Source organism: Tachypleus tridentatus, chromosome 6 (genome assembly GCF_004210375.1).
Source record: "Tachypleus tridentatus isolate NWPU-2018 chromosome 6, ASM421037v1, whole genome shotgun sequence".
Taxonomy (NCBI): domain Eukaryota; kingdom Metazoa; phylum Arthropoda; class Merostomata; order Xiphosura; family Limulidae; genus Tachypleus; species Tachypleus tridentatus.
Window position 1 is genome coordinate 103,842,634 of NC_134830.1, and position 27,386 is coordinate 103,870,019.

At 32.1% G+C, this 27,386-nt stretch overlaps 1 protein-coding gene across 1 annotated transcript in view; it reads left to right on the forward strand.

The window, feature by feature from the left end:
- Positions 1 to 2,560: 2,560 nt before the first annotated feature.
- LOC143253226 (autophagy-related protein 13-like) overlaps positions 2,561 to 27,386 on the forward strand; it is a 43,129-nt gene continuing 18,303 nt past the window's right edge. Inside the window, exons 1-3 of the mRNA XM_076506709.1 lie at positions 2,561 to 3,698; positions 14,793 to 15,125; positions 24,535 to 24,764. Of these exons, the coding sequence (XP_076362824.1) occupies positions 3,540 to 3,698; positions 14,793 to 15,125; positions 24,535 to 24,764 (722 nt within the window). The 5' untranslated portion in view covers positions 2,561 to 3,539. The remainder of the gene's footprint in view (positions 3,699 to 14,792; positions 15,126 to 24,534; positions 24,765 to 27,386) is intronic.

Below are 27,386 nucleotides of genomic sequence, written 5' to 3' on the forward strand. Positions count from 1 at the left end.
GTTTTATTTTGTTGATTTCATCGTTAATTTTATCGGATGAGCATAGTTTTATGGTTGTGTTTATTTGGTTTCTTAATATGTTGAGTTTTTGTTTTGTTTCATGTGCTGAATCCCAGGGATTGTATAGTCAAGTATGGGTGTTTTTCATGTGGATTTCTGTTTCTAATTGTGTATCGGTTCTTGTGATCTTGAGGTTGAGAAATGCTATTTGATTAGTTTTTTTTTTCGTGTTCACTGGTGACCTTAATGTTGGGATGTATGGACTTAACTTGGTCGAAAAATAACTATGTGTGTTCTGTATCTGTTGGCTTGATTAGTTTAGTTTTTTTTAATTTCGCACAAAGCTGCACGAGAAATATCTGCGTTAGTCGTCCCTAATTTAGCAGCGTAAGACTAGAGGAAAGGCAACTAGTCATCACCACCCACCGCTAACTCTTGGGCTACTCTTTTACTAACGAATAGTGGGATTGATCTAACATTATAACGCCCCCTTGGCTGAAAGGGCGAGCATGTTTGATATGACAGGGACTCGAACCCGTGACCCTCGGATTACGATTCAAGTGCTTTAACCACCTTGCCATTTCCGACCACTGTTGGCTTGAACTGAGACGACTTCTATATTGGAGAAATAAGCAGTAAAGTGGAAACCAGATTAAAAAATAACACAAAAAAACACCTTCACACGTTTTTGAACACTGAAAATCAAATAAACACAACATAACCATAAAAGACACCTAGGTACTAAGTAGGGAAGCAAACATAAACACACAAAAAATCAAAGAAGCCCTACTTATACAACAACTCAAACCAAAAGTAAACCAATATAAATGAACACCTTTATACCAGTAGTAATTAATAAGCTAAAATATACTGCAACGCCCCTTACAATCCGTATTCGTTTACACTCTCGTTACTAAGACATATGTCCGGCAACGGGCAGTTGCAAATTCTCTTTGTTAACCTGAAGATGATCTAAGAAGGTCGAAACGTTGTTCTATATTTTAATAAAAGTTTTAATACCAATGACAGGCGTCTTAAAAAACATTTTTACTTCAAGTGGGTTTCTCATCATCATGAAACAAACCTTATTCTGCTCGTGCTAACCACATATAGCTATTTGTATTCTATTTACCACGGTTTTCGAAGACTGATATTTAGTGCTATAAGCGCATGAGCTCACGGCTCAGCCATCAGGGGCAACGAAGTTTATTATTTTAAGCAAGTTTTTTAGAAAGTAGGTCACTCATTCAGTAACTGGACAGAAAAAATATAATATAAAATTATAAGTTATTAATGAAGAGAAAACAAGAAGAAATACAAGCTTCAATTAATTATTCTAGTTTCTTTCTAAGTTGAATTATATTTTGTTCTTTCTTTCTGTGCAAATAACCCGATGTGGCTTTGCTATAAGATTATAAGAAACACACACACACACATTATCATTAAATGTTCTTGAGAAAGTCCTTTTGTGCTGCCCTCTATTGTTTTTTAACTAATTTATTTATTATTATTTAAACAATAAATAAAACTTTAATGAAATCAAGTAACATTCACCAGCAAAACATTTTAAAACTTTATTCAGAGATTATCAGCTATATTTCTAATCTAACGATCTCTAATTTTAAATTGAATGTATGACCTCCTCTTCTGGAAAAAATCAGATAGTTTGTTGAAGTCAACCTAATATCAAATAAAATCACACCTGAAGATAAAAATGAAACTAAAACAAGATTTTATATTATACCATACCAATATTTTGAGGAAGGTTAAATAGGTGAAACTAGATAAACTGTTGAGACGAGAATTTCTAAACATAAAAAGAAAAAAAAAATCAAGGATTGAAATAAAAACAATGTCATCTTTCTTCAAATGAGGGATCTGGCTTTATAATCGATTCTAAATCAACATAAAGTTTATATAAAATAGATAACTACATGAAAAGAAGAATCGTTAAAAATTGCTTAATCAAATGGTGTTTACTTACGGATTTTGAAATTTACATTTACTTTGTTGATTATATTTCCTGTCAGAAAACGACGTCAGATTCTAGAAGACGTGGTAAAACTAATTTTCTAATTTCAACAACTCTGATAATTTGTTGCTTCATTATTCGTTTTCGAATTTTGCGAAAAACTACACGAGGGTTATCTGCTCTATCCTTTATTAATTTAGTAGTGTAAGACTAAAGAGAAACCAAATAGTCATCATCACCCACCAGTAGCTTTTGAGCTACTCTTTTTACGAATAAATAGTGAAACTGAACGTAACATGATAATGCTCGTACAGTTGTAAAGGCATGCATTTTCGTTGATCGGATTCGAGCGATTGACTCAAAGATTTCGAGTCGAATACCTAAACAGCAAGCTACATTACAGCAATTACCTGCAAAGCAGTATCGGGTATGTTAATATTTTCCACTATGAGATAACGTTTTTGTGATTTGCTTTCATTGTAATTTGTCTTTACTCGTGAGCAGGTCGAGTGTTTGACCAGTGTTGACATACAGTAGTTACCTTCTTCCAAGTTGTATACGCCCTCTGTACTTGGTTATGTGGTTGCCACGTGATCTGTCTGGTATAGTACTCGTGCATGATGGGAAATATCTGTTAAGATGGCTATATTTATGTATATTCGTATGGTTGTGTTTTGTAGAGGTTGTTTTACTCTTCCATTTAGACGAAAAGGTTATCAGGGTAACTGTATTTTAAGCAATATCAGTTTGGAAAAGAGTAATTTACGCCAATCAAGTTTGTTTTTGTTCTTAAATTAAAACAAAGCAACTGTTTTACATGACATAGAGAGCCAGTGGAGATAGAACGAATTAGTCAATAACTGAATTAGGCCTAACGTTAGTAGTAATAGTACCATTACTACAACTGGAATTCGTAGTGAGCAGAGACATCTTCTAAAGATGTATTTATCAATATCGTATTGATAATTGACATATGTGGGGGTGTGATGTTGTTTTTCTATTGGAAGTACTCGCGTGATTGGAATTTGTGGATCTCTTTTATGTAACGCATATTTACTTCGATTTTCAAAGTTCAGTGCAGACATTTTATGTTTACTTTTGGTTTTACTATTTCTGATAAGAACTTTACAACTGTTGAATTAATAATAAAACTTACAAGTTACAACTTCTCTAACTTGTTTTGTTGTTCACTTGTTATTTTCAACTTATGCTGTAATGTAATTTTAGTTTGTTTTGTATTATATAATATATTGTAATTAACATATGCTCATAACATTACTTAGTTTTTATGAAATGGTATGAAGAAATTTTATTTTTTCAGTATCGACTTGTTATTATGTAGTTTGTTCTTCAAGGTCTTGGACTTTTGGCCTTGCATTTGAAGAAATAAAGAAGTGCACCATAAACCAATTTAATGTTATACCTAAATTTGGTGAAATACAGAAGAAACAGGTTTCCATCATTACGTATGACTTCTCCAGATAATGTTTAGAATCTGATAACTTATAGAATTTAAATCTGATATTTAACTGTTAGTGTTAACAGAAGTGGAATATTTGTCTCAACAATGATGTCTGTAAAAGTTAAACTGACATCTCAAGATCGTCGTGATTTGGAAAAATTTATGAAATTTCTTGCAATTAAAGCTGTACAAGTCATAGTTCAGTCAAGACTTGGAGAAAGAATTAAGACCAGGTCAAAGCCTTATTCATGTGGAGCAGAGTGGGTAAGCATTTTTGAAAGTTGAAAATTTGGTTAAAATGAAAGTTAAATGTAGGGAGGTATGTTCCTGTGTAAGCTGATGTTCATCCTTAAGTTTTAAAACTAATCATATTCACAGATTGGTTAATTTGTACTGCATATTTTACTCTGGTTAATAATAATTAAAACATTACTACTAAGGTTTTTGATGAAACAGATATTTATAAGATCATTAAAAAAAAAACCCAAAGAATATAATTGCAACTTAAGAAGTAAAATTGATTGAATGAATATTGTAATCTTGGTACAAGCTACTTTGCTCTTAAGGCTGATAAGTGTATCAGTCCTACACATGCCTTATTCATATTTGTTTGTGAAATTCTATTGCAAATATCAAGAAATATTAGAATGTACTCAATAAAATATACCCCTAACACAAATATAAACTTGTGTATTCAAATTGGCCAAGTTTATATAAGGTTGTCCATAAATAAATGTCAAAATTATCACAATGACATTTAGAAGCTGAATATTGAGTAACTTATCGTTGGTTGGTTTAATCCAACGTTTCTTACTTATAAGGTGTCTTAATTGTCTGCTATTTCAACTCAGAGTAAGTTTTGCCATTTCCAAGGCAGCATGGACAAGGACTTTCATCTGATTTTCCTGTATGACTTTAAACTTGAACAAAAAGCTACCAAAACATCATGGAACACCAACCAGGCATTTGGTCATGAATCTGTTACTGGTTCAAAGGTTTTGACATAGAGATGAAAGTCTTGAAGACAATGAAGGTTGTGGAAGGAAGCTATCCTTAGATCAAAACACATTAAGAGAAGCAGTTGAGACAGACCTTTGCACAACAGTATGTGAGCTTGTAGAAAAGCTAAGCTCAAGCAAATCAAGCATTGCTAACCACCTGAGTGTGATTGTAAAGACAAAGTTTGATAAGAGGGTTCTGCATGAGCCGACTGAAGATCAACAAAATAAGCATTATGAGACCTGCTCTACCCTATTATTGCAGAACCAAAATGGTCCATTTCTTAAACTGATAGTGACATGTGATGAAAAGTGGATTCTGTGCAACAATCAGAAACAGGCTGAATGATGATTTGATTGCAAAACAGCCTCAAAACATTTCCTAAAGCCCAAATTTCACCAGAGAAAGGTCATGGCAACTGTATGATGGACTGCAGCCTACATCATTCATTACAACTTTTTGAATCCAGGGGAAACAACCACAGCGGACCAACACTGTTGAGAATTGGCCGAAATGCATCAAAAGTTGTATGAGAAACAACCAGCTTTAGTCAGTCAAAAGGGCCATATTCTTCTTCATGACAATGCTCATCCCCACGCATCAAGGGTAATGCTAAAAAAAATTAAAGAATCGGGTATTGAGTTTCTGCTTGATCTACCTTATTTTTCAGACCTTTTCTCAACAGATTTTTATTTTTCAAGCACTTTGACAACTTTTTGAACAATAAATGCTTTCAAAACCAGGCAGCTGTAAAAGAAGCTTTTAGGGAGTTCATTGATTATAGAAACTCTGGTTTCTACAACAGGAACACAAACAGCATTGTTACACATTGGCAAAAGTTTGTTGAAGCAAATGGTGCTTACTTTGATTAAAGCATGTTTTACAACACTGATTTATACTTTACAAACTTTGCAGTCCAAAAACATTTATTTCTAGGAAACCTAATACAATGAAATAAGATTGGAAACACTTTGAGCTTCAGTGTTAAATATTGAAATATGTGATGCACAGTTCTTCCATAAGATCCCTTAAAATATTTGTGGAAAAACAATTTTTATCAGTATTATACTAGTGGACATGTACAGAAAGTAAATGGAAATGAAGAATAAAGTTTATTGTAAATTGAAAACAAAGAGCATTTCTTATTTATGGCATATGAGATGGTGAAATTTGAAGGAGCTATCTTGCAAGTTAAAGGGAAGTGCTTCATAACATATGAAGCAATAGAGAAGCTGTCATATTTGTGAAAGGTTGAGGATTTTCATAGTTGTATGATCTGTATGGCAATAATTGTGGATGTTACTAAATTGGAAGTTTTGAAGTGACAGTTTTGTAAGATGTTATATGATTGGTCATTTGTATCAGTTATGAACAGTCATTTTATAGCTTGCTTTGCCAATGCTTTTATGAGATTTTATTTGTATCATGAAACTTGTGCTGTGAAAGTTTAGATCATCTGGTTTTGTTAAATTATTGAGTGGAATAAAGATTCCAATTGTGTAAAGGACATTGATTCTTCTGTGAAGAATAAGTTCAGATAGGACTGACTGGAAAAAATTGTACAGGTAAATGTTTGTGAAGCTTGTAAGATGAAGTTTATAGAACATCTACTTTAATAATTGACCTGTAAGCTGGATATTCTAGGGAAGGACTTGTCATAGCATGTGAAAATGCTATTGACCAGTAAGTGTGGCACTTTTAAAACATTGAGAGTGTGAAACACAGCAAAATTATCAGCATGTGGAGTAATGATCTTTTGTTGTCTGCATTACTGACAGCAGCTTCTAGTACTAATGCCATTGCTAGCAGTTCTATCTATATTGGGCATTCTTGTCTGGAAGCTTATTGCATAAACCCATCTTTTCTGAATCTCAAAACAGGTAAAATACCCAAGCAATTAGCTACAGCTAAAATATAGTGTAAATCCATTATCCATCTTGATAAGGTGTGAATCATTTACAAATGTACTAGATTCCAGAATACAAAAAAGTAAAGTTGATTTGGAAATAGTTTCATTTTGGACATCTTGAAAGAGGTTGAGTGATCTCAAACATTTCAAAAAATATGGATCACTTGTATATTCTGTGCATCCTATAAAGTAACCAACTTTGATTGAAACAGTGATGTGATGTTTATCTTGGTATTATTGGTATGCCCTTAACATCTGTAATACAAATTTCGATAATTAATCACTGTTCGAGACTTAAATTTAGGGAGTAGAATACTTCTGATATCTCAGGGAGTAGATTCTAACTTTTAAGGATTATCTTCTCATCGGGGAAAAAAACCTCTTCTCAGTCAATACCCCTATCAGTTACTGCACTTCATCATAGTTTCCTTTTTTTTTCAGTGACATCTCTTTATGTACTGTATGTATTGAGATAACTTTAGTGACATCTGTTCTATTATTTTCTTTTGCTTAAAAAGAAAGTGCTAAAATTATGTATAAGAAATGAATATTTCATAAATATTCTCAACAACTCAAATAAACGATAGATGAATAAACACAAAATATAAATGTGATATTAATTAATGAAAAATAAAGGAATAACATTTCACACAGTAAACAACTTGCACATTAGTTTTTAAGGTGTATTGGAGTGGATGAATAATTGGTCCAGAAATTAAATGAAAAGGCCTTAGTTACATAATCTTGACTTTTATATTACCTGTGGATCTAAAGCCTGCTTAAGATGGTATTATCAGATCCTGATCAGAGGCTCATTTTCACCCTTTCATTATTTTGACAAAATTTAGAATAACATTTTAATGAAACACAATTAACTTAACCATTTTCTGTCTTTTCAGATTTTGTAGTGCATTTAATATCATTATGAAAATCAGAAAGAAATGCAGCTAATGTAATGAAAATTTGAGTATACCAGAAATTTGTTAGAACTTGCTGTTTATTGTATAAAACTAAAACCCATTTTTTTTGTTTTTTTTACATGTATCACACTATACAGTTTCAGGATTTAAATTTTTAATTTTCTTGTTCCAAAATAATCTTGTTGCAAGAGATTCAAAGTAATTTATCAGTAGTTTGTTTCCATTTTAAATCTTATTGGTTATACATATTTTCTTATACTTTTGTTATTAAAAATCTTTCTTATTGACTTGTTTTAAGATAAAATACAAGTGCTTTTTTGTGCTATTTTACACCTTACAGTTAGTAGACATTTTGTATACATCTTTTACTGTTGTGAACTCATGTATTGCTAATCTGACTTGTATAAGTTTGCATAAATCTGTGTTCTTTGAAAAATACTTTTTTTCTTAATCGTTATTGCTGATTTTTCCAACCCTCTTCCAAACAATAAATTGACAATTTAAATATCTTAAGATCTCTCAAAATCATTAACCTAACTTCCAAAACACTTGCCTCTAACACAAGTGATCTGGATCAGTCTGTTTTCAAGGCATTTCTGAAAGAAATTGTAATAGTTAGCACAACCACCTTAATACCCTATCAGTTTCATGCCATTTCTAATGTAACAAAAATCTTAGTATATCAGAAATTTGTTAGAACTTGCTGTTTATTCTTGTCTGGAAGCTGTGGCATCATGACATCTTGAAAGTGGCAGAGTGAGCTAAAAAATTTCAAAAAAATCATTTCAACCATTTGCACCTTACAGTTCATAGACATTTTGTATATACTATATTTTACTGTTGTGAACTCAAGTGTTTTGATAATCTGTCTTGTATTAGGTAGTAAGGCTGTTAGAGCTGTTTTCTTGTATGATATTGTCTCATCTGTTGTCTTACCTCAGAGTCTGACATCTTTCATCCTTCCTTCCCAATCCATAAGAACTTCCATGTCCATTTCCCTATAATATTAGTATATCTGCAACTGTGGTTTTTGTTCTTTCCATGCTTCTTTCCTCTTCTTTTCTTATTCTTTATCTAATAGTTTGTGAAAAGCTTATCCATTTCATCTGTTTCCACCTCTTGGAAAGTATCTTCTTCTGGGTTTTGTCTTTTTACATCCTTTCCTTCCTTTCTGTTCCCTTGTTTAACCTATTGGGATCTCAGTGTGGTTCTTTGTTCTCTTTACCATTTTGTATTTCATTCTTTGTCTTAATTTTGTATTTACCTTTCCTTAATCATGACCTAATTCCTTTTTCTCTTTGCATGTGGTTGTCATTCAAATTTTTTTATCCTTAATTTCATTTGAATTTTTATTATTCTTCTACATTATCCTTTGTCTTGACCTCTTAATCTTCCTCCCTTGCACATATGTTACCAGTGACTGTGTTCTAGCTTTCACACCATTTTCCTTATCTTCCGTTTCATGCTTGTACTTCCATTTTTATCCAGGTGGTTTTCCTTGTCTGGTTCATTCCTTTGGGTGTTAGATAGCATGTTCTGCTTTCTATTGAGGTTTGTTTCTGACTCCTTATTCCGTGGAACCATTCAGTTTCTAGTATTTTGTAACCTGTTGCTCTCACTGATTAGGTTTGTTAACTTATCCAACTGGCTGATTCAGACTTCTTTGAGGAAGGTTACCATTACCATAGTATATTTTCACATTAAATTCGTTACATGGGGCTAGAATGTGAACTACTCCTAATGCCTTTATCACTCATTATTTGCTAGATATGGCTGTTTTTTTCCTCCAGTGGTGATTTCACACACATTCATTCTCCTGTGCATGGGGTAAGTTTTATTGCTTCTTTTCATCTATTTTCTTTCCAGCTTCCTTAATCTTGGCATCTTCTCTACAGAACCAACTTTATGACAGGTGTTGTCTGGTTAGGCATGTTTTGTCTCAAACTCATGCATATTGAAGTAACCATATAATGCTCATGGTTGAGATGGAGTGTTTTTGTGTGCGTGTGTGAGGATTTTTGCCCATCTCTATTGATCTGTTGAATCCTTAATGATGTTGAGTCTGCTTTTCTGAATAGGGAAGCATGGTCACTTACTGCGCTGTCTCTTGTGTGATATTTGTCTGGACTTTCCAAAATAATTTTTTTTTTACCACCCTTTTTTCTCTTAGTGGAGCATAATAGTCCTTACCAATCTCAGTTTCCAATCACTTGGGTGGTGGACCATGGGGGATCCCCAAGTGTAATTCCATATTTCTCATTTTTCTACTTAGGGACAAGGGAGGTGAAGATGGTTTCCTGTTGATGCTTTCTCCAGGTGTTTTCTGCCTAGGTGGAAGGACTCAACTAATGATCAAATAACTAAGTTTAGTATACATGGGATTCTCCTCATATAATTACAGTTTTAGTATGACAACACCCTGCTCCTGTGGTTGTATGAAATAGATGCCTCTCTTCTTGTTAGTTCCAGTTGCATAAGGTTTTCTTTCCTACTTCTACAGTTGGGTTTGAGAGACATTTTCTGCCTTGTAATACCAGCAATGGGATGTTTATGTTCTGTTACTGAAGTTGGGTGAATACATTTGTTCTTGTAGTTCCAGGCACATGATGTTTGCTCTGTATTTATGGTTGAATGATTTATGATTAATAAATACTGTTTGCAGCTTATCCTGAGTCAAGGCAATGCCAAGACTCTGCAATCCTATGTTTGGTTTGTTGTACTTCTTTCTCTCGGTGCTTTTGGTAGTTTCTCCAGTTACAAATGTTTCTTACTACATCTTCATCATTGTTGTTTCTTGATATACAGCACTCTCTTTACATGCAATTAGAGTTGTTTGGTATTGATAATGTGGGTCATGTGTTATTAAATTTTTTTCTTGCTACATGTTGCTAAAGCTTGCATCATCTTAACATTTTTCACTTGTGAAAACACTACTTTTTCCATCTACTTTATCTTCCTTTCCTCATTCCTGGATGTAAAGCATATGTTTCAGAAGTAATGTAACTGTGCTTCTTGTTCATTCACAAGCATACCCATTCATTCTGGATGATCTCTTTTTGCTTGTTTTGTTCTCTACAGTGTCCCTCCACATTTTTATTGTGGGACTCAGGCTTTTGTGGTAGAAAAAGTAAGTCTATTTTGAAAGTTAACATTTTGTGCACTTAAAATATATTTCTGAAGGGTATTACTTCCTTTTGCATGCTTCTCACCCCCTCCTCACCACTGAAACTCGTGTTTTTATTTTAGTACCTGCCAATCGTTGAAAGTGAGGATTGAGTGGAAATAGCAAAGGGAGCTACTTGTGCTATTATAAATAGAGAAATACTATTGATGGAGAGTAGTCACAGGAAATGTACATGCTTATAAAAGGCATAAAAATTCTGGGGTGTAAAAACTAGTGTACTTATTATTAACAATTCTTAATGGTTAAAGGGCAAAAACCAGTCAAAATAGTTTTTGTGAGAAGAGGTAAGTATCTATTAAAAATACATTTTCACTGCAAGAAAATGTTAACTTCTGTTTTTAAGTCTCTGATTTCATTTAAAATTAAGAACATTGAGTTTATGAACACTATTGTGTTACTAAGAGCAATAATATGTGTATTACTGTGTTTTTAATTATAACCAACAAACATGTCTTAAACAAATATCACAGTGGAAGATACTGAAGTTTATTGAAACAAGTCATGAAAGCTATTAAGATTTTGTGAGATCGTTAATATGTCATCTCTTAAAACATTTAATTTGACTTGGAGTATTTTTATGCATATGTTAACTGCAATAAACAAGAAAAGAAATTAAATAAAGACATTTTTAGAAGAACTATACTATAAATGAAGATAACATGATTGAAATTTGGAATGTTTTTTTTTAAATTTATATTTTTTCCAAATTAAATAAAAAGAAAGTTTTTGAGGTGAAAAAATTTAGATTATATTTACATCTCTGTATAGAAATTTAGTTTAAGAAAAGTGCTGGAAACTATAAAATACCCATTTCTGACAAGATTTATCCCCCAAACTGTAAAGGAGCAGTGTGAAGTGTTAGTTACACTTTCGTTTTGCAGATGTCTTGACACTTTCTAAAATCTTTGTTTTCAAAGAGAAAGGGCATAAAAATTTTGTTAGTTTCTTAAATTTGCTGAAATTACACAAATATTTTCTAATATGATAGGGCGACTTTTGTGATTTAATTTTTTTTTCATCTTATTCAGAAATACCTCAAACTTAATTGCTAGGCTCGTGTGTGTTATTTTAAGAGCAAAGCCACATTGCTGTATCCATCATAGGGAATGGTATCTCAGATTGTAATGTAAATTCATAAACTTGCTACTGTACAACCTAGAGACCAACTGGGCCAGAATTTGGACATCAACTGTAATAGTAACAAAATAAAGCATTAAAGGACAGTAGGGCACATTTTGGTTCAAAAAGACAGTTCTTTCCATTGAAAGACTCAAACCCAGGTCTTATTGTTCATGTATTTATCAAGGTCTCCTTTAACTCTTTCAGCAAGGTTGGCGACCACAATTGACTTGAAGGCTCAGCTCGCAGGCGACCTTCCTTTATTCCTGTTATTCTTATATATTGAATTTAACATATATAGTATTGGGTACAATCAGTGAATATTTCAGGGACTTTTGTTGAGTTACTGCCGAGATATTATGCTTTTAGTACTTATATCGTAATTAGTTGAAGTATCAAACATATATATTCAGGACCATGCCAAACATTAAAAGTTGTTATTCATTGCCAAAAGGGTTGAACTTCCTTAAATGTAAAGATGTGTGTTTAGGGATAATTGGAAAAATCATTATTTTTGTCTGGTGATCATTGGTGTGTGTTTGGAGGATATTTACATATAGGTATGGTTATTACTAAAACTTTATGCAGCTTGCTAATCTATGGTGGAAATACCATGGTTCTTGGTTTTATTTATTGTGTATGGTAGTTATGCATTTCTGAGCAAGAAGGTTACTGTAAACTTTTTTAAGACTGTAATGAGGCCTCTTTTTAATTGCTCACTATTTTGACCTTTTAGAAAGAAAGATTTCACATTTTGGATAAAATGCAGAGGTGGGCTCTTATATCAACCAGTTTAAGTAAACTTATTACTTGAAAAAAAAGTAAAAGAATTAAAGTAAATTGAGCTCAGTGTGCTTCTCTTTATTTTTGAGAATAGAATCTAAAAGTGTTATTTGTGTATTTACACTGTAAATTTAAAGGTTAGATAATGCATCTGTTATTACATTAGTTCCTTTTCTTCCAAAAATAAAGGAATGTAAAGATTAGAGTTGCTTTCTGCCATTCTTTATAATGTGCATAAGTTAGAAATTTTTTCGATACAGAACTGAGATTTAGGAACTCCCATAATGAAGTGGCAGATGTCATTAGTATAGTATGGGGCAAAGGTATTCTCCTACTTTTTGTCAAGAAGCATTTATGTGCAACTTTATATTAATATTTTGGTTTTTATTTAAGGCTGGCAGAAAAAAAAATCATTCAAAGCAGCCTTTAATGTGATTTCCCCCTCCCCTCTCTCTCTCTTTCTATTTCATTCCACAAATTAGAAAGTACTTGGTCACCCTAGTGGAAGGAGTTGTTGAGACAGACAAGAAGGCATCTCAGGTTAATTTTAACATGAAAGTAAAAAAAAATAAATAGTAAAAACCAACATAGAAATGTATCTTTTTTTCTCAAGCAATGCGAATGGAAGTTTATGTTCAGGAAAATATTACAAAGTTACTGATTCATGCACAAAGGACTTCAACTCTGGACTCTGTCTAGGGATTTACCAGCTCTTAGATCATCAACACCTACAACATATCTTGACCAGCTTTTATTGGAGCCAAAGATTCAAACTTTTCTAACTTAATTTTTTTTAACAGAAATTGAAGTTTGAGTTCCTTGCCTCATTTAATGCATTCCCTGCAAGTAGTGATTTACCCAAAGCTTTTGCTTAAGTCAAAGGGATTTCGTTAGTGAAATGGATGCAGTTACATTTAATTAATGTGTTCCAGTCATTAAAGAAAAATGTAGGAAGAGCAGAAGCAGAGAAGATAAAGGTGCCAATATATTGTCGAAATTGCTGGAACAATTCACGTAAATGCCTTTAGTGCTTTAGATGAATAGCATAAAACTTTCAATAATTTTTTGACCAAAATTAGTTTGCCAAACTCATGTTTGTTGAATATTTGTAAGGAAAATTTTGGAATCGGATGTATACTTTTTTGTGAAACTCATTTTATATTCAATTTATATTTCCATTTCAAAAAAAAAGCAAAAGGGGGAGAAGTTACAGTATCTCTACTTTCCAGCACCTGAGTTTGCTAAATGTTGGGTAATATTAAGTAAAATAGCAAAATTACCACAAAAATTAGTTATGGCAATGTTTTTAGAAGGTAAAGTTATTCACACTTTATTTTTACTTTCTTGCCTAAGAAAATATAAAAAAAATAAACAATTATCATTGCACAGGCATATAATCAATATCCAAATGTTTAAGACTTTTTTTCAGCAATTAATATTTGTAATTTTATAGACTGACCACAAACAACCAGTGTGGCTTTAACTCTCACTTTTCAGTCATCGATGGCTGGAGCAACTTGAACAATACTGAGCCATACATGGTTGACATTGCAGTGTATGTATTAAGTCTGGGGATCACTTACCTTCACCACTAATTCTTTGAATGGAGAAATAATATAGTAATACAATATTAAATTGAAAAACAATGGTTTACAAGCTTCATAGAAATTATTTTTGGTATAGAACATGTTTCTACAGAACTTTGGTCTGTGTTCTTCAGACGACATTCCAGTATTGTAAGAAAAAATAAATTCATAAAATAGGTTTCATACTTAAATTCACTGGCAGTCTTCTTAAAGGTAATTGTATACATGTATGTGTACTTTCATTTCAAAGAACCTAATTACAAATGAGAAATATTTTTATATATTGAATATATGTGGTACCTTTTCATTGTTTTAATCCTTGCTAAAACACTGGTTTAAGTCGATTAAGCATGTTATGAAGCTTAATTATTATTATTATTACACAGTTTTTTTATGCACATTCAGCAAAGAAAATTATTTAAAATAAGTTTTATTTCCCAGATTCATGTTTAAAAAATGCTATCATGTAGTAAGGTAGATCAACATTTAGAAGATTACTATTTTGTAAGTAAACGTGTTTGTACATCTTCCTACTGCACAGTATATAATTTTGCTCTTGGTAATCAAAATATGCAACATTAAACTTTTTAGAAAACATATTTTCATTTTAAAAATAGTGTGTGTGTTCAAGTCTGCAGTGCATTCTTTTTTTTTACACTTGATAAAATTGTTCAGTATGAAAACTTTTACTCACCCAGCAGCAGGGATATTACTTGTGTGTCACTATCAGTTTGTGAATAGTATAACTAAACATTTGTGAATAGTATAACTAAAAATTTTTGAGGTATTGCTAGTTATATGCTGTGTACTGCTATAGACATTAAAAATTGTTTTTGAAACAAATGTTTTGATTTTCAGTTTAATGTAGCTATAAAAGACCTACCTGAAATTCAGGCAGAAGCTAAAAAGGATCTAGCAAACCAACTTCCAATGTTTCGTACAAACATGTGCACAGAAATATCCTTAAAGACTGTTGATGGTGACACATTAGTTCTAGAAACTTGGAGTTTAGGAATGACTGAAAAATGTGATCCAATGGCCCGGGTTATACCTACTGTATATAGCCGAATGAGTCTTCTTTTGAAATCACTTATAGCTGTATCTCGTGTTACACCAGCATACAAACTGTCATCCCGTCAAGGTCCAGACTCATTTGTCATTTGTTACAGAGTCTACATGGGAGATATCCAGGTACGTGTAAGATTCCACATTAACATTATTATGACTTGTGATCACTTTTTAGATGATAATTGCACACCTGCATATTATATTTAAAATGTTAAATTATTTTAATTCTTACATTGTTTTAACATTTTTAACTCAAAAATATTTTAATTTACTATAATTGATTAGATCCTGTACCTGTATATATAAACCAACAAATTTTTACACAAAATTTAGAAGACTTTGGAACAACTCGTGGGAGATTTTTAGTATTGTTATTATCATTGCTTTATATTTTTTTATATTGCTGTACATTTTTTATGCTGAATTATATTTAGGGATTAAGCAAAACAAAATCAAAAGGAAGAACTGCATTAAAAGTGGTATATCTAAACCCGTGATCAGTGACACCCAAATGAAGAGAAACAAGTCCCCCCCCCCCAAATAAAAACAACAAATCATAGATGCTATATAAATCAAATGGATCTCCAGGGTACATGCTGTATAATGTGGGATAAAAAATGTGCCATGGGTTTTGGAGATGACTGAAAAAGTAGGGCCCACATTGCAGTGGGGATACACCATCTGTCTTTCTTGACCTCCTTTCTCAAGTCTCAGATGAAGAAGTTCATAAAAAAAAAAGAAAATAATTGAAATAAGTAGAAATTAGGAGAGCGAGATGTGGGTGCTGAAGCTCATAATGTCCCTCGAACATGTATGACACATCAATGCCTGCAGACAGTTGTAGAAAAGTGACTGGTCTCCAAAGTAAAATATAAAATTGAAATATGGTACTACCATTTGGGGTAAGAAAGATAAACTTACCTCCTGAAGTTGGTATTCCAACCTCCACTGTAGTAGTAAAAACACTAATTTGTGGCAAAGTATAGAAACTACACTAGTATAAAAACCTAACTAAGTTACCGAATCCAGAGATGTCAACCATTACGATTTGAGTGTAATCATTACGATTTTGGTGTATACATCACGACTATATTTGCTCATACAGACAAATATTACAACTTGTTGCAACTCCCAAATTATTATATATTATATAGGCCTATACAATAAAGTGATAAATTGTTCCCTCAGGTCTTGAAAGGGGTGAAAAAAAAGTTTCTAGTGAGATACAAATAAATTTTGATAATAAATAAAAGACATAGTCCAAATGGCTACTTGCAATAATCATGTTTGTGCTTGAAATAATAAAAAATATTTGTATCTCCAACGTCTAGCAATAGTTTGAGTGCGGTGCTTCTCTGTACTGGGTACATTGGGGAATCCATAGTTGCATCATCAATATCTTGTCAGCCAATCAGCACTTGCACAGATGGTTATTTCTCATTTTCTAAGCTGCATAGAAACACCAATGCGATTATTCACAAGATGGAAAAAAAGAGGCCTTGTTTAATAGTTATAATAATAATATAATAATAAACAGCTTAGAAACATTGGTCAGGCCTAGTAGCTGCAAATGATAAAGGGCTCTGTCTACAATCTTTATGCTCAGTCATTTGAAATAGATGGTATCTCGGCAAATCTAATCAGTATAACTCCCAACCAATGCTCATTAAGTCCACTGTAACTGCCAATTTTCAGACTAAACAAGCTGTTATATTCAATAAGGTGTCTATCCACATATAAATGGTGTCAAATTGTTTAACTGACCTTGTTTGAGCTAAAAATGGTTATTGGAAACTATCACCAAAACCTACTTGATATTTACTTTATTTAATACATTTTTTTGATAATCACAGAATAATATATTCAGTTTCTGTATTAAATTCATTGAATATTAATTTTTGCATTAATATCAAAATTACCAATGAATTAGTGGAATTTATTACAAGTTTTACAAAATCTGAATAATTGTGAAGTTCTACTTAGAAGAGTATGACACAGCACTATTAAAGAATGGTATGCCATATGTTGAAGCAGAAATATTTTATCAAAAAATACTTCAATTTCTAGTTTTACTGGCTAAATAGTGTTAATAATATTATTTATCTCAAGATTATTTATACCAATTAAATCATCTAGGTACCTGTAAATTAATCCTTTTGCTGCAGGCTCATTATAATATACATGAGTTTGTCTTCATATTTGCACACGTCAAGTATTTGCATTATAATGTTTGATACAGCATGTGTATCTTCACAAAATTTGGTAGACTTTTAGTAAAGATTAAAATTATTTTGTATACAAAAATATCAGACTTGTTAATGAAATATTTTTACTAAAGATTTATTTGAAAATAATCTGTTTCATTGCTAGTCTGAATACAAAGCAATTTCATGTTATTAAAAAACTTTGTTTCAAAAATCTCATATTTGCAAATCCTCTAAAATATCCTAAATGCATTTTAATAAGACAATTTTGTTATTTTTTATACTCTTTTACTATATGGGGTCTGTCACTTAACAAACCTCATTAACATAATACAAAAATTAGGAAATAAATATAAATTATGCCTTTTTGTGCAAGAATGACTACATATTGTAACATGAAAATACAAATATATATTCTTTATTATATTCATCTTCCAGTTATTCCTAGCTGTCATAGCTTTCCCTGATGCACATGCACTCGTGTTACAGTGATATAAAACTGGCCTTTAGTCTTTCCTGTCTTGGGTTTGTTTTAATGGATAAGTTTTTTGTAATATTATACTTTAAATATATATAGATTATTACTATTTGGAAATAAATTATTAAACTTGTTTTTCATAAAATATGGAACAACAAATCAACACAATTTAAGCAGACAATTATCTCTTCAAGCTATGGCCTTTGTACTCAGTTGCTGCTGGACATAGGTTGCTCAGCCCTTTAAAATTTTGCATGTGGAATATATCAGACAAAACTGCACTGATACCATAAAATTCCACTATATTATATTAAGTTTAGTAACTAAGATCTATTTAGATTTTAAAGAAATATGAAACTTTGAGAAGACTAAAGGTACGATCTATCTCACTGAATTCTTGCATATAAAGAATGTGATAGCATTTTCAAAGATTAAAATGGCTGAGAAAACATCTCTGGGGACATTCTAAGCTGTCGAATGGTTATTCACGTCATATATTGAAGTAAGTGTGTACAAGGGACTGTTTCCAAAAATGGAAAGAGGTCAACAGGCCCACTGTTTGATTCAGTACATAACCCTTATCTCAGCAAAAAAAAAAAAAAAGATTTGAGGTACTAATTTTATATTCTAGCTTGATAATATTAGCAATTTGAGCTTCTTATTTGTACAAAATTATAACTTATTATTTTGATATTACAAACATTTGATTTCAAACAATGCTGCATTCAACATACCATGTGACTCACTAAGATTTATATTTGGATGTGTTCTTTTAATATTTACTTTTAAATTAAGAAATTACCTCGCACATAATGTTAAGTTATGAATTGTAATTTGATTCCAAATTTATTGACATAAATTTATAAAATAGCAATTCAATAATATTTTGAATGTAAGTCAACAAATGTAATGACATGGCCTTTGACCCATAAACTGTATGGAGAGAATTGAGACAGAAATGTGTGGGTTCATGCAATTTTCAATAAACCTATTCTCACAGAAATGGAACTAAATTGGAGGTTTATGCATTATAGTAATGGGGTACAGAAGAGGTAAATTTACAAAAACAAATTGGCTTAAGTTTGTATAAGCTTCAATGAAGTTATTGGTTAGTAACTTTAAATGTTTGTGTACTATTGATTTCATTTATCATAACTGATGTATAAAGTTTTTACAAATTAAAAATCACAATTAGCTTTATCAATGGCAATTATTAAATTTAGATTCATTTCTAGCTCAGTTAAAAACAGTTATTAAACATTCGGACATTTCATTAGGTAAATTATCTAACATTTTGTATAATAAAATTGAAAATGTAGATAGTAATACTAAAAACTTTTCAACCCATTTTAGTATACCTAAATAATTGTAACAAGTGAAAAATATCCAAACATTTAGTTTTACCAGAGTGTACACCAAAATTTCATTGAAAATTTTAATTTCTGTTGAGAATTCATTAATAGAACAGTTCTGTTATATTTTCAGTGCACTGGAAGAAAAAAAATTATCTTCAAAAAGAAAACATTATAAAGTTTCTAACTTTATAATTACTATTTTCAAAGATCAGGTAATAGGAATACTAGGAGTTCCAATGGGAGCTAAGTATTCCACTTATTGCAAATTTATATCTTTATATCTGATAAATACCCCTTGATGTGGATTCCTGTATGTAGTGAGGGGACCTCCCAGAGAAGATTCTGTACTTTCAGTTTACCTCCTCTGGGATCTAAACATCCACTTGCATGTTTGCCATGCGTGGTGACCCGTAAAGGGGAGGAGAGGATCCTGGTGGTTGAGGGGTCCAACTCCAACACACCACTTTGGCCTTGAAGTTCTGTAGACGGGTGGTCTTGGGGTAGCCCCCCAAAATCAATTGGCTAGTCCATTTGGGCCAGGCTCAACTGAGTGCCAGAATAGGATGTCCTCAACATGTGTAGTGCACATTGTCTGATACTGGTGTTTGGGTATAGTGCTCATGAAACCCTGGCATCACTGCAGTGACCTTATATGGCACTGATGACTGTAGGTCAAACTCACAACTTGAATCTGTCCCACAATTTTTAATTGTACATTCTTTAACTGAAAAACCCTTAGAGCAGATGTTTCTTTTTATTCAGAAGGGTTTGGAAGGACTTGCTGGCTCTACTAAATCGGTAAAAAATTTTATGTTCTGTAAGCATTTTAGTGGAAACATTTTCATCACAACATTCCAAACTCTGCTTGAAATCAAAGGCCATTTGGGATATACCCATTGAGGTTACTTGTCATTCTACTTTGAATTCATCCAGAGGAATTATAGGTGAGAGGGATTTAAAGACCATTCTTGAGTAAGAGATCTTCGCAGGTTTCCCTAGCCAAGGTGTTACAGCCATGCACCGAATTTTTACTCGTAGAGACAGGATTATGGAGCAGACAAATGCTCTAATATTAATATTTACATCATCACAATATCATCACCTTTCTCCTACCTGTTTTACTATTCTCCTTGCTATTTTTAACTGGACATGGCAGGAGAATGGTTTTTCTGATGCTTGGCACCAATCTATTATTCTTCCTGTTCTTAAACCTGGGAAGGATCCAAAAATTCCCTCAAATTACCGTCCAATTGTTTTGACGAGTTCTCTCAGTAAGATCTTAGAGAGGATGATCCAGATCCAGAACTTCATATTGATGATGTTGTACTTCCTGTTGTGCTTGAAGCAAAGTTCTTAGGTCTTATATTTGACTGTAACTTAAACTTTATTTTCAATATCAAGCAACTTTGTGTCAAATGTATGAAAGCACTGAACATCCTCAGTGTCCTCTTTTCCACCTCTTGGGGAGCGGATCAATACTCCATGCTTAAATTTATCGTGCCCATATCCAATCAAAACTTGACTATACACTGAAAATGTTGGATCCTATCCACCATAAGGGACTTCGGCTTTGCACTGGGGCCTTTCATACTTCTCCATTCCAAAGTTTGTATGTGGAGTTCAATGAACCCCCTCTGTATATTAGCCATTTGCAATTATCTCTTATGTATGCTTCCAAACTTTGCTCTTTACCACAGCATCCTACTTGGGGTTGTATTTTCCATCCTCAGTGGGCTGCACTTTTCTATAATAGAAAATCTACCATTGTTCTTTTTAGCCTTCGTATCTGGGCACAATCATCTGAGGAAGGCCAGTACTCCTGATTGGAAATATTGCTCTTTATTTGCTGAACATCTTTCAAACGATCCATCCATTCCCATATATATACAGATGGTTTAAGATCAGGTGACTCTGTAGGCTCTGCCATGGTGTGTTATAGTTTGGTTGTAGCACACAGAATCCCCTCTTCAGTTTCTGTGTTCACTGCTGAATTGTATGCTATTTCTCTTGCCCTGAATCGTATTGAAACTATGCAATATACAAATTGTACGATCTATACTGATTCACTCGGCTGTCTATTGGTCCCGACATCATTCCATGTTAGTTACCATCCTATTCTTATCAATATCCAAAACAAACTGGCCCATCTCTCTATATCATCTATCTCTGTCCAGTTTGTTTTGATACCAGATCATGTTGGTATTCATGGGAATGAGCTAGCTGATAGAGCGGCAAAGTCTATCTGCTCTGGTTCTATCATCATCATACCTGTTCCATGCATGGACTATGGTCCAGTTATCAAAACCCAACTGTATACCACTTGGCAGTCGACCTGGAGTAAGCAACGAAATAATAAGCTTTTTCAAATCAAGCCTTCTTTAGCTCTTTAACCATCTTGTTTCTGTAAAGATTGAAGGAAGGAAGTTGTTTTGGCTAGTTTATGCATTGGTCACAGTCTTTTAACTCACCACTTCCTTTTATCTTGTACTGATGCACCAATGTGTGGTCTGTGACACTCAGGTCACAATTATACTCATTATCATGCTCTTGTTACAACGAAGAACGATGACGCCATTTTAAACATATTTTTAAGGTAAGTTTGCCCTTGACATTAGCCATTGTCATAGGTGATACTGGCTGCCTCACTTGTGTTTTTATATTTTTAAGAGCCATTGGTCTGTTTAACATAATTTAAGGTTTTTATTGGACTGTATACTGTTTTAGCATGATTTCTTTTACACATTTTAATTTTTATTTTGACCTGAACCCAGGACTGGAAAGACCATCTTCGGGTGACTGACAGCAAGTTTGAACTTAATGCTACAGTCTTTCTGGCAGGTCTTAATTTTACATATTTTTACCTAAATTTCCATATACCATTATAGTGTACTACATCTTGTTTGGCAAAGATAGCCTAGTGGCTTTGTACCAATAAACATGAAATACCTACTTACCTATCTGATAAATAATGTATCCGCATCACAATGTAGGTTGTTTCTGTACTCACCTTCAAAACCCAGTGCATGTTTTATATCTCGCATAACAGCCTGTAATTTGAGGATACTCTTGATTTGTGCAGCATTTTTGATTCAGTTTTTGTTTGCTTATGTTTATTTACATATTTATTTGAAAGCTACTGAAACAATCTTAAGTAAAGATATTATGTAAGCTTATTTAATTGTAATGAGTATAACAGGTGATGAAAAAGTACGTATTAAAGAATATATGTAGAAATGTATTTTTAAAACAATGCATTCACAAATGTTTCTGATACTGTATATTACCTCCTCTTTCTCAAAAATATGTTTTGCAGTGCTGCCCTGTATATAAAAATTTGTATGCGTACTGCATGTCATTAATTTCCCACTCATTTGAAATTGACTGATTCCAACATGTACATCTTCGAAATTGTTATGTGAAAACCCTCCACCAATAAGAATACAACACTTTCTTGATGCATATGACTTTCTCTATTCAATTCTACCAAATTATTGCTTCTCATTTGGCAGTATCGTGTTACAATGTTTAATTTGTGTTCTCTTCATGTGTTTTATTTTAATAACTTTTCATATCTTTGTATTTTTTTTACAAGTTTATTTTTTATTATACAATAGTGATATTTGTAACTTGAATTACTCTAAACTGGACTAATTTTATATTTTCACCCTGTTAAGGAACTTATTACTTCATTATAAAAACTGTTACATAGATGTTTTTTTATTCATGTTCATTATTAATTCTACATTACCACTTCAGAGGTTTTGTGTTATATTAGCATATTTACACAAGCTTCAAGAAAGAATTTTAATTTCACTATTGGAAGATTGATCATCCAATGAACTGACTTTTATTAAGCCTTGTCTTGAGTTTGGAGACCCACACATTTAAAATATTGTCTGCCAAGTATAGGAAGATGTACCATTGTTATGTTTTTGAATAATTTTGTTACTTTTTGAATCTGTATTTATTTGGGTTCCATAACACAAGTTTCTTTAGATTCTGTAATACTCATGTCATGTTTAGGTTAGAAATTAGTCTTAGTTGTACCATTTCTCCTATACCAGTTACTCATGCTTACCATGGTCTTTGTTATTTTAGGATTACTTGTAATTCATCTTACTGGTATATCAAAAATTAGTTTAACTATATTTTTGTCTTTTCTTTCTCGTATGCATTATATTGCTACACACTTCCTTTTCAGTTTTCTTAGTTTTCATTATTATTTCTCTTATCCTTTTTATTTACTTAATTTGTATGTGTGTGTGTTTCTTACAGCAAGGCCACATTGGGCTATCTGCTGTGTCTGCCAAGGGGAATCAAACCCTTGATTTTAGAGTTGTAAATCCGTAGACTTACCGCTGATCCAGTGGAGGACTTACTGTTTGCCTAAAGTTATATTTTATTGCTTAGTGATATCCTTTGTTCTGTATTGTTCAATTAGGCTTCACCAATGTTTGTTATTTTTGGTTTATCCGAGTTCTGCTTTTGGGTTAATCGGTAATTTCATGAAATATTTCATGAAGGTTAACAAAGAGCCTGAAGATGATGCAAGAAGGTTGAAATGTTGTTTTCTGCTTTATTAGTATGTTAATATTCATACCACCCATCCTGAGATATGTTTTTGGGTTTTGAATTATAGTCAACTTGCTGATGGGTATTGATCCTCTTTCCTATTCTCCACATGGAGTAGGTACCCATTGGCTGAGTTTTGGATTGTAATTGACTCACCAGTGATATGCTTCTCATTCTGCTTCTGTATTGATGTCAATTCCCAGTGGCATGGAGTTTAGATGTAGCTGGTTTGCAGTGTAAGGTCTGTCATGCCCTAGCTACACTACACCTAGGGGATATATTTTCATTCTTACTAACTTGTATATTTTTTAGGCTTGAGCTTCATAAATATTGTATGATTGGGATTCCTAAACCACCATAGTTCTTTTGCAGTTGTGGAGTGTTCTTCAGATGCTTTTGAAGGATGCCTGTTTTTTCTATCACACTGTTTCTTTCCACTTATTCAGTGGGGGATTCTAGCTATTTATGTGAGGAGAGGTAAAAATTTATTTCTAATATGTGCTTACCTCTCTCACACTTTCCACCCTTCCACCTGAATGAAAACTGGTGCTTCCATTTTCTGCCCCAACTCAAAGTAATAATTCAGTAGAGTTGAATAAGAGTCACATGCATCAAGAGAGTTTGTTACACTTATTGTCACATGATGAATTCATGAGAGATGCACTGGAATCAGTTAATTCCAATTAACTGGAAAATTTAAAGATTTATGGTATGCATTAAAAACACTTGCATATATGTAGTGCACAATCTAATTTGGTAGAACATTGATTGACATACATAATGATTATTCAATTGTACCAAAGTTTTTATACTATATAATTAATTAATAAATAAAAATACAGGTGCTTATAGAACCTGTTTCAGTTTTTGTTTCTTACTGTAACATAATAACTATACCTCACACTTTCATTGTGCTTTATTAGAACAATCAACTTGGTGAAGGATACCAAGAAGCAAGGATTGGTCAAGTGAGTACTCCAGTAGGTACAATAGTACTTACTGTAGCCTATCGCACCAAATTAACAATCACACCCCAACAGTCAGCTCGGCAGTCTCCAATAATGTTGAAGAGTGATTATTTCAAACCTGATCATAGTCCAAAACACCAACAGCATGCACAGGGAATAAATGGAGGAGTTTTTGTGGACTTAAAGTAAGTAAACATGCTTCTGTGTTTCTATATGTACATACATGTATATGCAGAAGATGGGTTTCATTAGGACTGTTGCATTAGTATGATGCATCTTTTATTTTTTTTATCTGAGTAGTTTATGATCGGTGCTGGTGGACAGATTTCTATAATTTTAATGTTGTTCCTTTAATCATTTTAGTGTGTTTACTGTGTTATGACTGAATACTCTAGTTGTTGGGAGTTTAAGTTATCCATTGCAAAATGCAGTCAACTCCTTGTTTCAAATATGAGGACATTTAGAACAAAGATAAGGGTGCTTTTAATAAAATTTTTTAAGTTATTCAACTGTTATTCTGGGTCATGGTCAAGGATTGATATTTGTTGATATATGTAATTATTATGTTTAGCCTTGCTGAACTTTCTTTAACCTCCATGTGATGGCATTTTTATTGTTTTCACTCGTGTTGAATGTTTGTGTATGAACAGTATAACCTTTTGGTCAAATTTGGTATAACAATTGAGTTATCCCCCAAGGACCAATATGTTAACTGTATATATGTTTAACATCACAAGCTTAAATAAGAGATTCTCCTGATCTTGATCAAAAGATTGAGTTTTCACATAGGATTAATGTAACTCCAAGGTCAGAAACATGTGCTTTCATTATAATGAGAGCAAATTATGATTTTAAAAATATCAAACTTAAGAACAGATTGAGATAGAGGATTTTGACACCTAATGTGAGGAATTACATGGTGTCTATTTTAGGTTTGTTACTGCAAAATTAAAAAAAAAAATTGAGGGAGGAGGGTGGAGTTTGAACTCCCCTAGTACCTTTTTATTTTTGTTTTTTTGTGAAATCAAGACTTGTGCACATTTATAACCCAGCTTCTGTTATGCATTTAAGTCTTTTAAAACATGTTTAATTCCTAAACCATACAAGTTTAAAAAGCACATAATCTATGATCATGAAGTAATTTAAAACAATTTTCATATATCTTTTAAAATTGTAAGTTTTTAAGTAAGTTTACTTGGTTCAGTGTCAATTTTATGATAACTTGAAGTAGAAAAATGGATGTCGCAAGCAATATCTCATGAAGGAAAGAGAGTAATAAATCAACATAATATCATATATAGGTTGTAACTTTGAAAAATTCTTGTATCATTTATTCCCAATATCTGTTTACAGTATTTACAAAAGTTACTGCAAAATAAAATTTTAAGTTGCTTATTTCTCAAGATATTTCATTGTTTACTGACAAAACTGTTTTAAAATGGAATAAGTGCATATCATTAAGTAAGCAAAGTGTAATTTTTAAATTTAAACTTTAAATTAAAAAAACAAAACATTATTCAATAGCAAACATAAATTTTTCAAATTTCATTTTATTTAAATAATATGAAAACAGTATTCTTATTGGAATCTTTGGGCTAGAGTTGATCTTGAGGATGTGCATATTTTAAGCATTTTTTTCATTTTATTATCACTGTAGTATTTTATTCATTAATACAGAAAAAAAATTAAATTATTTTGTTACTGATGTAAGAAATTATGTACAGAACTGACGTAATGGATTGCCAGTACTGATCATAAGTTTTAATTATCTTATACTGTACATTTACATTTATAAAATTGTGGTCAAAAGCTAATGTTATAGATTAATGAGGCAGTGTGAAATAATATAAGATACACATCTTGTTTTTTTCTAAATCTAGTTATCAATACATAGTGCATTAACTTTACTAATCCTAAGATAAGCACAAGGGTGTCATATATTGAAATGCAAATGAATAAAAAAAATGTGGAATATATTTATGAGCTTAGAGAGGGCTCTTAAGGTCAGCTAAAATACTCTTAAATGTAGTTTTGATAAATATATCAAATATGAATATATGTTTGTGATCAAGTAGTTAAAAGTAATTGACATTTGCACTGATGAAAGAATTACATGTATCGTGGTTTTAAGACTTGGAACTGTTACACATCGACTTGATAGATCAGATTCATGTTTTTTTTTCATTAGTTGGACTTTTCCTCATTCAGGTACATACTTTTGTCAAAGTGTAATAAAATTTATAATTTTAATAAAATGATCAGATTTGTTTTCTGTTCTTGTTGTGTGGATTATACTACTGTGGTAAAATACTTTAAAATCCAATCTGCTTTTTTATTTTGTAGCACTAAGTTTTTTCCCAGCAACATGGTTTGAAATTAAGTTTTCCATATATTAACCATCAGAAGTGATGGGAAGGGGGGGGGTTGGTTATTGCCTACATGTACATTCTACAAGTCTAGTATAATGTTTATTGATAGTTCATGTAACTTTCTTTTTGTAGTTTTACCATAGATTGCTTGACAGCACTATGTAAAGTTGATATGTCTTAAAGCTGAAAGCTTTGTTTATTAATATTCATATCAATACTGATAGTCATGTTATTAAATTATTGGAGAATATAAACAGCAGGATCTGATGGAGTGAACATGATGAACCCAACATGGATATATGAATAAAAAAGAAAAAAAATCTGTATTCTTTGTTAGAAATGGATTTGGTTTATTATTGAATGTCCAGTTATACACTTTTTTTAGGCATATCATCATGCATACTTTTAACTCATAATAAGCAGAGTAAATTAGGCACT